Source organism: Uloborus diversus, chromosome 7, assembly GCF_026930045.1.
Source record: "Uloborus diversus isolate 005 chromosome 7, Udiv.v.3.1, whole genome shotgun sequence".
NCBI classification, from domain to species: domain Eukaryota; kingdom Metazoa; phylum Arthropoda; class Arachnida; order Araneae; family Uloboridae; genus Uloborus; species Uloborus diversus.
In genome coordinates, this window is record NC_072737.1 from 139,523,678 (window position 1) to 139,536,989 (window position 13,312).

General features: G+C 31.4%; 1 protein-coding gene across 1 annotated transcript in view; it reads right to left on the bottom strand.

Moving 5' to 3' along the window:
• Window positions 1-13,312, bottom strand: part of LOC129225918 (RAB11-binding protein RELCH homolog) — a 93,389-nt gene that overhangs the window by 51,698 nt on the left and 28,379 nt on the right. Inside the window, exons 8-9 of the mRNA XM_054860451.1 lie at window positions 11,943-12,123; window positions 6,165-6,277 (exon numbers count right to left, since the gene is read on the bottom strand). Coding sequence (XP_054716426.1) covers window positions 6,165-6,277; window positions 11,943-12,123 — 294 coding nt within the window. The remainder of the gene's footprint in view (window positions 1-6,164; window positions 6,278-11,942; window positions 12,124-13,312) is intronic.

A 13,312-nucleotide genomic window follows, 5' to 3' on the forward strand; every position in this document is an offset into this window, starting at 1 on the left:
TCTTCATGTAGAAACATAAAGGACTCAGAATTTCTCCGCCAAAAACTGAATACGTAAATTAAAACTTTAGCTTGAAAATAAAATCAAAACATATTTAAAACAATTATTTCACAGTAAAAACCATGGCTGTGGAGTCAGAGTCGGAGTTCATCTGATTTTGGGACAAAAGAGTTAGATTTGAGAGCCGAAAGTTTTAAATTAAAAGACTCGGAGTTGGAATCGGTCATTTCCCCAAAAAGTCTGCAAGTCTGCCAATATTTGCAGAGACGGAGTAGGACTTATTATTTGATATAGGAGTCGGAGTCAGAGTCGAATTTCCAAGAGTCGAAGTCAGCCATTTTTACTCCGTGCATAAATTTTTGCCAAAGCTACAAAGTCAGATTCAAAGTCGGGAAGTCAAAATCCGAGTAATTTTCGGGCACAGGAGTCAGAGTCAGGAGCACCAAAATTATCGGAGTCGGGATTAGGTCGTCAAGAGCTATTTTCAACAAAGTTTGTTTGAAGTAAATCCGCCTTTAAGTTCGGAATCTATATTGACTTTCAGTTTACCCGTAGGCACTAATGTTAAGAGATTTGAACTGTTCAAAATTGAACGAAAGCTTGTTCAAATCAAAAAAAAATTTTCAATATATGTTTTTTAACAAAAGCTTTTCCCTACAAAGTTTGTTTGGAGCCACTTCGCCTCTAAGTTCAAGATTTATTCTTGCCTTGAGTTTCCCCGTAGGCGCTAATGTTAAGTTTTTTTTGAACTGTTCAAAACTGAATGAAAAAATGTTCATATCAAAAAAATGAAATATAGGAATGAGATGTCCTCGCCGAGATCGTTCTAACAAAAAAAAATTTGTTCGAATCGGACTATTCATTCAAAAGTTATTAGGGGGGAGGGGGGACAGACAGACAGACCGACAGACATTTTCCTATCTCAATACACACTTTCCAATTTTTAATTTTTCAATATTTATCTAACTATTTTACTTATTTTTGCCTTTTTTTTTGTTTTTCGGGATATTTTTAAGATGCATTAAAGCCTTCTTTCATGCTTTTTTCTTCTCTGACTTTTACTGGGAAAGTAGGCTAAAAAGTGCTTTTTCATGGTACAATGGTACATTGATTACCTATTCATGGTACATTGGTACATTGATGATACATGGTTTCGATGGTACATTGATTACCTATACCATAAGCAAATACAGATGAAAACTTAGTGAAAAAGAAAAAAAAACTACTTAAAACATTTTTAAAGTTACATTTTAAAATTCAGGGCTTTATATGCATTGAGTTACCAATCAGGTTACAAATACGCCAAAATTCACGAATGTAAACAACACTTATTCATCAAGACTAGCTGCGTACCCGGCGTTGCACGGGCTACTTTAAAAAATGAAAGAGATGTCCAATTGATGTTTTTGTATTACTCTGACATTAGTTTCCAAAGCGCTAAGGAGTAAATAAATACGCGTAATGCAAGGTTTTCAAAACACCAGTAGAGCTTATTTTTGGCAAAAATCTCTTTAACGTTAATCATAGTTATTAATGATACAAGTTATGAGCACTTTCAATTAGCACAAAAGATGAAAATGTATGCATTATCAACTATAATGTGTGCTCACGTTAAAATGAATTACATCTGATAGACTATATCTGAAATATGTATGTACAATTACAATCAGCTTTTTACTTAAAATGACCCACACTTTTTGGTTGATTACATGAAATTAAAGGACCAAGACTAAATAAATACCAATAAGCATTAATTTAAAGTCATTAGATTCCAAATTAGCTTTAGTTAAAATCCTTAAAAACAGTTTTTTTTCTGTTCAACCCTGTTTCACTTAAAGAAATCCAAACAATCTTAATTTAACATGTTCTTTTAACGATACAAACTGTATTTCAAAAATAGAAACAGGAAGGAAAAAGAGAGTTATTACAATTCGAAAACTCACCCATGTGACGGGAAAAGGTCTAACAAAATAAACGTAATTAGTCACACCTCCTAAATGTACCAAAATATAAGGCCGGTGAATGATAAACTTACACTACAATCAATAAACATAGCTAAAGAAACAACTTTCCTATGCTGAAAAAAGTTAAGAACGTTGAATGTAAAAATTAAAAAAAAAAAAAGACAGACGATAAAATAAAGGCTATATCCGAATAGTGCAACCAATTTTAAACTAACTTAAAATAAAAATTCCAGATGGAAACGTTATTTTAAGATTTGGACAGCAGCCAAAAAATCTCTTTTAAAAGAATTATTAGAATTTTACTTGCTCACCAATGTGCAAAATGGCAACAGGAAAGAAATAAAAATTCCTGAATAACGTTATGTTAATTAACGTTTTAATTAATATCTCCGCTAATTAAAGTCTAACAATTACGAGATTGGTCCTATTGTTTTCTTTGGAAAATTTCGAATTGATCAGTATCTCGTTTGACTCTCGATTCGCAACGGTTCTCGAGAAGATAGATCTTCAGACAGACAGACAGACAGACGCGAACAGATTTTAATATTATAGTGGATACTCCAAGAATTAATTTAAAAAAAATAAACTTAAAAACTTTTAGTTTCAAAGGACATTTACTTAGTTATAAATTGAAATATATTAAGAGCTGTTGTAATTAATTAAAGAATTTCTGAGAAAAAAAAATATATACTTCCTTGCAAATTAATAGAATTATAATTTGCAATGAAATGCCTATTTAAATGGAAGCAATGAATTTGTATTTGAGGGTACTTTAACCATTATTTTGTAAATCAACTTTTTAAAATACTTTTGACCAAGTATACTTATTTTGGTTTGCTTCATCATTATTTTTGTTGTGGGATATTTCAGGGCCGGATTTATAGGAGGGCAGGTGGGGCTACTGTCCCGGGGCCTCCACAGCAAAGGGGTCCCCACAATGAAATTTTTATAAAATATCCTAACTTTCACGGGTCAGCAAATTTTTTCTCCCAGACATTTTTTTTTTTTTGTATTTCTGCAAAGAATGCTTGCACAAAAAATAATATTATTATTGATATATCAGAAAGCCCCGATTGCAAGTATTCTTTTTTATTTTATATTTATAAATTATTTGTAATGTAACAGTTTTTATATACAGATTGCAAGTGCCAAGTTAAATATTTAAGTTGATCAGAAAAAAGGAAAATGTTTTATATTATGCACTGATTAATACATATTTTTAATTTCAGAGTTATATAATTGCATAAAAAAAAGCAGTTTATGCTAAAAAAAGTTAAATTAAAATTAATAAAAAGATTAGTTAAATATTTTTCCAATATGTATAAATAGTGCACATTACAATAAGCAATAAAAAAAATATACCACAAAAACATATGGCTAAAAATAATTTTATCATGTTTTAATTTTACATATTGGTTTATTTTATATATTGGTATTGTATATGACACTGTGTGTGCTTTTTGGCAATTTTTCAAGGTATATGTCTGTTTTACAAAGCATGTATAAATATAATATTCAACATCCAAACTAATAACCAATCAATATCGTTACATGTACGTGTTTTATTTTTATAACATTAAGTTATCAGCTTTCGCAACTGATTGTAAATATTATATGAAAATAACTTAAAAGTACATAACTTTTAAAATGAAATGCATGTTAAGATATAAATAAGAAACAGTAATTTTAAATCTATAAATTATAATAGTAGTAATATAAACAAATAAATAGCAGTAACTTCAGGATGTATTTACTATTAAAGTGCTGATCGAAAATTTCGGTTATATACATATATATCAAAATATTCAGATACATATCAAAGTATCAGATAGTTTCGAAACTATGACGATCTTTTCGAACCCTGATTAGGGGCCTCCACTCCTTCGTTGCCCCGGGGCTTCCACACTTCCAAATCCGGCCCTGGTATATTTCATTTGTCTGAAAGTAGATTATGAACTTATAGAAATTGACCAGAAGAATTGCTATTAAATCAATAACACAAATGCCCCAGGAATTGAAGTATGTCCCTCGAGAGCTTTACCGCCTAAGCAGATCTGTGCCACAGAAGCACTAAACCATGATTTTCACAGTAACCCTCAAATGCAGATCTGATAAGTCAAAGTCCATTTTATGTCAAACGAAAGGGGGAATAGTTTCCCATAGTAAATGAAAATTGTGCAAAGTATATTTACAGGGGTCGATCCAGGTTTTATTTTTTAGGTCCCCATTTTGTGAAAAGGCAAAATATTTTTGTGAAATTTCGTTATTTTTGTGAAAAAGCAAAATATTTTTGTGAATTTTCTTTATTTTTGTGAATTTTCTTTATTTTTGTAAAAAACACCTTCTCGTGATTTTTTCTTGGAAAAGATTATATTAAAGCATTTTTAGCTGTCGTATCGTTATGGAAAAGCCCTAGACAGGTTTCAGGGGTGATTGCAAGTTCTTGAAGAATACCTGAAAGCTGTCAAGAGAAAATGCGCTGGGGGAGGGGGGAAATAAGACCCTTAACATTTTATTCGTAATTTGACACATACATTACATTTATTGCTTTTTACAAATATACATATGCAAGGCACACTTTCTTAAGGTGAAGGTCTTACAACAGATTTCCTGTTTGCCCCTCTCAAATACTTTAAAAGCAATGAAAATTGCACATGCTGCTGAACGTAATGATAACTCCTAATAAATACAATATGAACAGACTCAAAGATATCACATATTTCTTAACACAGAAGTGAAATACTCATTAAAGATTCCATGTATGTGTTTGAAACACTTAAAAGTAATTAAAACCCAAAATAATACTGCACCAGCATTCAGCGTTTAATTTTTTGACTTTTGACGTTCTTACAGAGTAGGTATTTCGTTTAAAACTTTGCAATTTAATGATGTTAATAAATATATAAGAAATTTTATTTGTTTGCCTCTTAACAAGGTACAGTAAACATCAAAAATGCGAAAAATTCGTTTACCATGGCCGATGTAAGGAAATCAAGATCTTCAAAACAAATAAAAATATAAAAACAGCATGTAAAATAATTTTATTTTAAGTAAAGTTATTTTAGAATTGGATTTTGAAACTCAACACAAATTAATACTAAATATATATTGCGTAATCAAAGTAAAATTTAAGATTATCCTGAAAACAAGCTACCAATCACAAGTGTCCCTCTCCCGTCCCCCCTCTGACTCTCTCAAGCAAAAACACCTCACGCAGCAAGCAAAAAGATAAGATGGGGGAAGGTGGAAGAGGCTCCCGCGTAGATGCGTACACATATGCGGTTAAAAAATATTGTGAAAAGGCTGCCTTTTTATAAATTTTTGTGAAGGGGCTGCTTTTACGACGCTGAATTTTGTGAATGGGGCCGCTTTTGCGATGGGGAATTTTGTGAAGGGGCCGCAAAGCGGCCCCAATTTGGCGCTGGATCGACCCCTGATTTAAGTTTCAAAAATAAAAAAAATTGATTAGGGAGAAAAGGCAAGTAGGATAGGTCATCTTTGAAAACTCATCTAGAGTAAACACTGAACTTGGATATGTTACTGTTAAAGTATATAATGCAGTTATTTTATAGAATACCTAGTTATTCCATGAAATAACTGATCGTGTCCGTTACAGTGTGTAATATGTTAATAATTTGACACTTTAACTAGTTATTCTATGAAATAACTAGGTATTCTATAAATTAACTAATGACAGATAATTGAGCTGAAAAAGAAGCAATTTATTTAATTTATGCAGTGTACAAATGGTATTTATGGAAACGTACCATAAAATCATTTGTTACAACATGGATTACTAAAATGACACTTGGAATTACAAAGAAGATTATTTCTAAAACAAAAACATTTTTTGTTGAGACACTGGGTTTTACACAAACATTTTGGGGGTAACAAAGGAGTGGAAGGTAAATGTATTTGTCCTACAAGATATATGATATAGATTATTTTACACTTGAACAGGCTGCAGATCATTATTCTATGAAATAACTAGTTAAACCATGAAATACAAGAGAGTTTTACACTTTAACGGACCCGATCAGTTATTCCATGAAATAACTAGGTATTCTATAAAATAACGGATTTCATACTTTAATTATAACAGATATAACATAAACAAACACAGACAGATGTTTATAGTAGATTGTGTCTCTATCCACATTTTGTGAATCACCGTCATGAAAATTTATATTTTAAACTAACCTTTGATCTTCATCAGGTCTTTTAATGAGGTTGAATAATATATTCAGTAATTTGTCTCTTTCTTTAGAATCAGGGTGTAAAGCTGTCGCACACAATATTAAAGGAATCAATTCCTGAAAAATATGTTGAAAAAAAGCATTTAGCACAAGTTTCATTTAAAGTAAATCTATTAATTTAAAGGTCAGAAATAAGACATATAAATTTTGGTTGGAAAGCTGTTGTATCTTGTGATATAGTCTCTCATTGTTATTCAAGTTTTAGGTAGTACTCTAGGTAGTACTCTAGGTATTTATCAGTGATTCGAAATCTAATGTAACATTCTTGAAATATTCTGAAGGATAATTATTAGTTAGAAAATGAAGGGGAGAAAATTAAATATCGGCACACTTCTTAAACAAAAATTTTGTCTTCAACAAATCAAATAATTAAACTGGTTAGAACTCAATTTTTTGGGGGAAAAAATACCTTAACTTTTAAAGCTTTACTTCTGATATTATATAGCCACTAAAGAGTGCATTTGGCTATTAAACCCAGAATTTGGCAGAATTTGGTTTTATAAAATTTTGGTAATGATTGAAGGACATATGGCTTTTGAGCTAAATTTAGGTTTGTAATACATTGATTCATAAAACATGTACATATTTGTGTAAAACACAGAAATCAATGCATTGTTAAGACAATCAGCCCTTTGTCTAAGAAATATACATTACACATATCAGGGGAAAGCTAGGGAGGTTTTGGGGTTAGCCCTCCCCCCCGAACCCTCAGTTTTAAATCATATCCTACCAATCCTAGGATATGACTTACAAGGAGAGGTTACGGTCTCGGAAATTCAGATCGGGATGAGATTTGGCATATTAGTAGTATCCCTTAAGGGTACTCTCAGGGTAAAGTAATAAAGCGCACTAGCCATAAAATTCCGAGAAAACAGCCTTTAAAGATTTACGCGCAACTTATTAACTAGTAGAGATTGTCCGTAAACAAGCGCCCGGCAGTCATGTGGGCAGCGCGCTGGGGTTCCATGCGGTCAATCCGGGTTCAAATCCACTGCGAGTTTTTTCATTTTTGTTCATTTATAAAGTGACTATTACCGCTTTTTGCAGTTTGCAAAACTCTATTTACTATTCTCACAAACAAGTGATTACACATTTTTAGATATTATAAACTTTGACGAAGTAAATGATTTTTGCAATAAAAACATAATCAGTTTCTTTGTGGATGAGTAAGAATGTTGTTTTATTGCATATAAGCAGGTAGTCAAATTTAAAAAAAACCTAACCGTACTTATCGAGCAATGGTTTTGCTCCTTGATTCTGTTATTTGTAAATTTATCGTCTGCTGTATTTTTCATTGAATATTCAACTCTTTATTTCCCATCTATTATTGTTTGCAATGTTCATATTTGTTTTCATCATTAAATTTATTTATCGTCTGTACTCTATATTAGACTGGAACATTCTATACCGTGAAAAAGGATTTCAGTTTTTAAAATATTGTGAATCGAAATGGTCGGTTATTGAAGTAATCCTGAAACAAATAAAATCTGTTGGCAAAATGGATCAAAATTCATTGCACAAGGAATTGTTGAAGCAGAGATTAAAAGATGCGGTCGTTTATTACGAGAGCTTGCTTACTGAAAACCATTTGATTGCAGCAGAATCATCAAGTTCAATTTCTCATGAAGCAGTGTTAATGGGCGAAGAAATTTATGAACGTACTATGGATATGCTGGTTGAAAAAATATTTGTAACTGATGACGAACTTGCTCATGAAAATGAAAACTGTGAGGAGGAACCTTTTGAGCAAGTCGAAATTCAAAGCTCATCAGCTGAATACGAACCAAAAGAGAAAAAAAGAAGAGAGGTAGAGCATCTTCCTTTGGATTACAAAATTAAAGTTGTGAACATAGCAACGGCTCACCCCTCATGGAATCTACAAACCTTACAAAAAAAAAGGTTAAAAAAATGAATATTTATCGCAATGGGAGAAAGAAATAAAAAATGGAGGAAATCTATTAGATCAATACGATGTAATCAATTCTTGGACATATGATCGTTTTCTAGAAGCTCGAGAGAATTATCAACAAGTTACTACTCGGAACTTGCAACAGTGGGCTTTAGCAGCAGCACGACAGTTTACAGATTTTGAATTTAAAACATCTGACAGTTGGGTAAAAAAATTTCAAAAGGAAGCATGCCATTCGTCAGCGAAAAGTCACAAAATTTGTTTCAAAAAGAGAAACTGCGACGATCGAAGAAACTTTGGCTTCTGCAGACACTTTTGTAATCCAGACGTTAAAGTTGATACCGAATTTCAAAAACGATTATGTTATCAATGCTGACCAAACTGGTAAGTAATTAAAAACTTATTTTACAATCTTCAGACCAAGGGCGGGATCCAGCTTCTGGTTTAGGAGGAGGTCATTTTCGGAAAGGGAGGGGTAAAAGGGTAATTTTTGTGCGAAATGGGAAATTTTTTTTCAAAATATGTCCCAAAAATGCAATTTTATTCTATATTTGGTCATTTAAAAGATGGGTCATGACCCCCCCCCCCACAACCCTCTCTTTAGATCCGCGCCTGATTTTTACAAAATATTTTAATTCCCATTTCCTTTTTCCAGGATGTCAGTATCAGTCGGCGTACAACAGGACTTTGGCTCGAAAGGGAAGTAAAACTATTTTCGTCAAAAGGCACGACATGAATAGAGTAATGCATTCATATACAGCTCAATATTCTTTTACCCTGTCTGGAAAAGTTCTGCCCTTTGTATTTGTTTTTTTACAAAAAGCAACTGGTATTTTTGGCCCCCGAATTCAAAAAACAATTGATAAATACTAACAAAAATATAAAAATGTCATAATAACATCTTCGAAATCAGGAAAGGTAACGACAAGACTATACATCGAATTTTTAAACCGTTTGCTTGAAGTTTTATGTGGGAAAGGAAGAATTTCTATTGATTATCGACTCTTCGCGAAGACAAACAAAACCTGAACTATACGACCAAATTTTCCAGGATGATGAAAAATCTCCAACTTTTCAGTTAAAGGGATTCCACCAAAATGTACTCCACTTGTTCAACCTTGCGACGTCTATTTTTATAGACAGGTAAAGAATTTAATAAAAAATATACATAATTGCGCGTTTCTCGTTGAAAATAATAGAGAAATAAATGCCCGTGAAGACTGCATAAAAATACAATCAATTGTCCATCAACTGTCATCGCCAATTTTTGATAAAATGATTCGATATACCTGGTATACTTCTAAACATTCTGACAAAACAGAAATTTTCCTGAATGTAAATGAAGTATGTTTTCCAACGACTCTTTCACAAAAAAGTTGATCCTGTAAGCAATCTTCCTTTATAAATTGTGCGAGATATCAAAACAGTTTTTGTTTTCCATGTTTTTATGATAAATATCATTCTGGTGTATGTATATAAATAACAGCTATATTGTTAAAAATCATCTATAAATTAAGCTCCACAGTAATTTTGTAGCCGTTGTAATTCAAATTTTAACTTGTATCGATTTAATTTATCTCCATTTTCTCTATTCAAGTGCTTTACGTGTTTAAAAATTTCGCATTATCTTCAATTCAAATTGTACAAAGCTGTAACAGTTACTTTATAAATGAACAAAAAAAAAAAAAAAAAACACTTGCAGTGGATTTGATGCATCGACAGAATGGAAGCCCAGCGCGCTGCCCACATGACTGCCGGGCGCTTGTTTACGGACAATCTCTACTAGTTAATAAGTTGCGCGTAAATCTTTAAAGGCTGTTTTCTCGGAATTTTATGGCTAGTGCGCTTTATTACTTTACCCTGAGAGTACCCTTAAGGGATACTACTAATCTGCCAAATCTCATCCCGATCTGAATTTCCGAGACCGTAACCTCTCCTTGTTAAACCAACCTAGTATAGTAGTTTATTACCAATTACTAATTATAGTATAGTAGTTTATATACACACAAGGAGTTATGACCCCCTTCCCTCTCCCCCGAGATAAATTCTGGCATTGCTTATGACATAGGTGATAGTAAAAACATTGATGCATTTTGATTTCAAATATGCATGAAAAAAGTTCTTCAGATTTTCGGCACTTTTTCCAGGATTTAAGTATAAATGTGTTTTTCCTGAGATTTGGGGGAGGTTCCTTGAGTATTCCAGGTTTTTACTGAGGTAAAAGAGCCCTGTTAAAATTATTTTTAAAGTTAAGTGGATTATTTCTTGTAACCAAACCTTTATTTAACTGAAAAGAGACATGAAATTACAAATTAAAATTGAATAGATGTAAATTGTAATTTAATCCAGCATTTGCCAACTAAACACACAAATATCAAACCTACATTTAAAAGAGAAGAAAACCAATTAAAATTAACATTTAAACAAAAAAACAATCAAATTAGCTTTGTGCTAAAATATGATTAAAGTGAAAAACCAGTATAAGTTAAATTATCAAGAAAATGCAACATATAACTATTTCAAGGCTATAATGAAGCCTCGTTCTTCATTAGAGCAAAAATGCTCAACACACAGCCAGAAAGTAGTAAGAGAATGGAACGTCAATGTGGACACTGGGTATATATACCAAAAGGGGCCAGATAAAAAGTTAACCAATTTTCTATTCCACCTAAGATTGTAATCTTTCATTACTTTATTGTGTGTGGAGAATTTTTGCACTGATAAAGAAGCTCCATTGTAGCATTAAAATAACTGTATACTGTATTTTTTCAATACACAGTGAAGCACCGTTTATACGTTTTTGAAGAGACTGCATGAAAAAACGTACAAACAAAAAAACGTAAAATAGGTATAGGTTAATGTGTACTAGACTTTGCAGGGACGAATTTTAAAAACATATAATTGATAAAAACGCATAAAAGAGAAACGTATAAACGGTGCTTCACTGTGTGTATATATATATATATATATATATAATAAAAATAAAAGTGAAAAATATTGAAAAGACCACACCAAAAGCCCATAGATATGCAACGCAGCAAAACTAAAAAGCCAAGTAAATATAAATTAAGCAAACAGAATTTCAAATACTAAACAAATTATAAATAATTAATGATGATAAAAAGGAAAATTGCAAACAGCTATTAAGTAGGAAAAGATAAAGTATGAATCCAGAGCTCATCAGCCGTGGAGGATTCGTTAACTATGGTCAAAAGACCAAAATTTTAACTATGAACTAAAAGAGAATGCTTAAGCTCCAGTACATGCAATATAGAGTAACAATGGGCAAAAGCACCACTTGCTAAACTAAAAACAATAAACTAGAGCTCAAACCTAAAACTAAAAGCAGGGGGATTCGCCTCGACTAATTAGGAAAACAAGTTCCGATAATTAGCCATCCACGGGATAGTACCTGCCTATAACAAAATTGTCTTACCTTGAAATCCATGTAAACAAAGCCAATTCCATTGTTCAACCTGATAAAAATCCATTCCAGTTGTCAACGTAACAATAAAATAAAGATAAAAACATATCCAGAAGATCAATCCATAGACATACCGAAACAATAAAATAAAGAGAAAAACATATCCAGAAAATCAATCCATAGACATACCGAGATATTGCAAAACCTATATATATATATATATATATATATATATATATATATATATATATATATATATATATATATATATATATATATATATATATATATATATATATATTGGTTTTGCACTTGGGGCATAACTAACATTAGTTTAACTTTAAAGTAAAACATTTTAATAAAGATTCAATTTCCCCCTGAGCACTAACCTCTCGTTTTGCAAGAAGGATGTTGGGAACCACATGAGGTAAGCACCGGGATAACATTAAAACGATGTTGTCTTTAGAATTTATGATGTCAGACACTTCACTAATTAACCTGTTTTCTTGAGACATTTTTTGAGATTGGCAAAGATTCAACAAAGCTTTAGCAAACTCTTGTGATATATTCCTATGAAATAAAAAGATTCAAATATACTAACAAACATATAATTATTGTTTACTAACATTAACCTTCTATATAAATGAAGCACAAATTTGGATGGGAACATTTCTGAGAAATATTCAGGAAGGTTTTGCACATGAATTTTATTTAACTTTTAATACTGTGGTGATGAGTATTAATACTTTTCTATAACTATTAACGTATCTTTTAAGTTACACTACATTGCCAGAAAATTTTATGAAATGAAATAAGTGTATAAACGCCAAATATTATTAATTTATTTAAACATATACAAGTAAGACTTAGGAGCATGTGAATAGAGATTTTTAAATGCAAAATCATGACTCTTTGTTTACCTAAAACTGCATAATTTTTCTTCTAAAAAAGTGGTAGAAGGAGCTTTTTAGGTTGCTTTTTTTTATGACATCGTCATAAGACTTTTTTTTTTTTCACAATATGCATTTTAAAGTAATGAAATGAAAAATTAGCATGAAATTAGCATACGTGAAATGTTTGATCACTCTTTTTTTTAAATTAAATACTAGCAGTATCCGCACAGCTATGCCCGTGCTAAAAATTTAATGGAAGTCCATTGCATAAAAAAAATTGACTCCCCTCCTTCTCTGATGTGAAATGATAATTTTTCTTTGTATAAAATGCGTACATACCTTTTCAAAAAAAAAAAAAAAAAAAACTATTAAAGTTTCTTTGGAATTAAAAACTTTTTGCAAATCATAAAATTAGATTTACAGTTGCTTTAAAACTCTATTTAGTGCGGGAAGCGATTTTTACTGCAATTTAAAATATTTCGCCAAATAAACAAAAAAAGACATCAAATAATAGCTTTCATGTGTAAAAATAGTTTAGCAACTCTATTGTTTATCGCCAAACTCGCCCAGTAACCACACTATCATAATCCATCCGTCTAATGAAAAAAAAAAAACCATGCAGTGGAACATTCAAAAATCATCGTCAGAAAAAAAGAAGAAAATATCCAACATTTCACTTGGATAAAAACAAATAAAAAGTTTCTTTTCTTTCAAAACAAATCACCATAACAATGAATTACATTTACGGTTGCATTAAAACAATAATCCTAGGCTAAACTGCTCAGCGCCTAACGCGCCAAACGACTACGCTACCGTGATAGACATCGGTAAACGATATTTAACCGCGTTCTCATTCCTAATGTAAT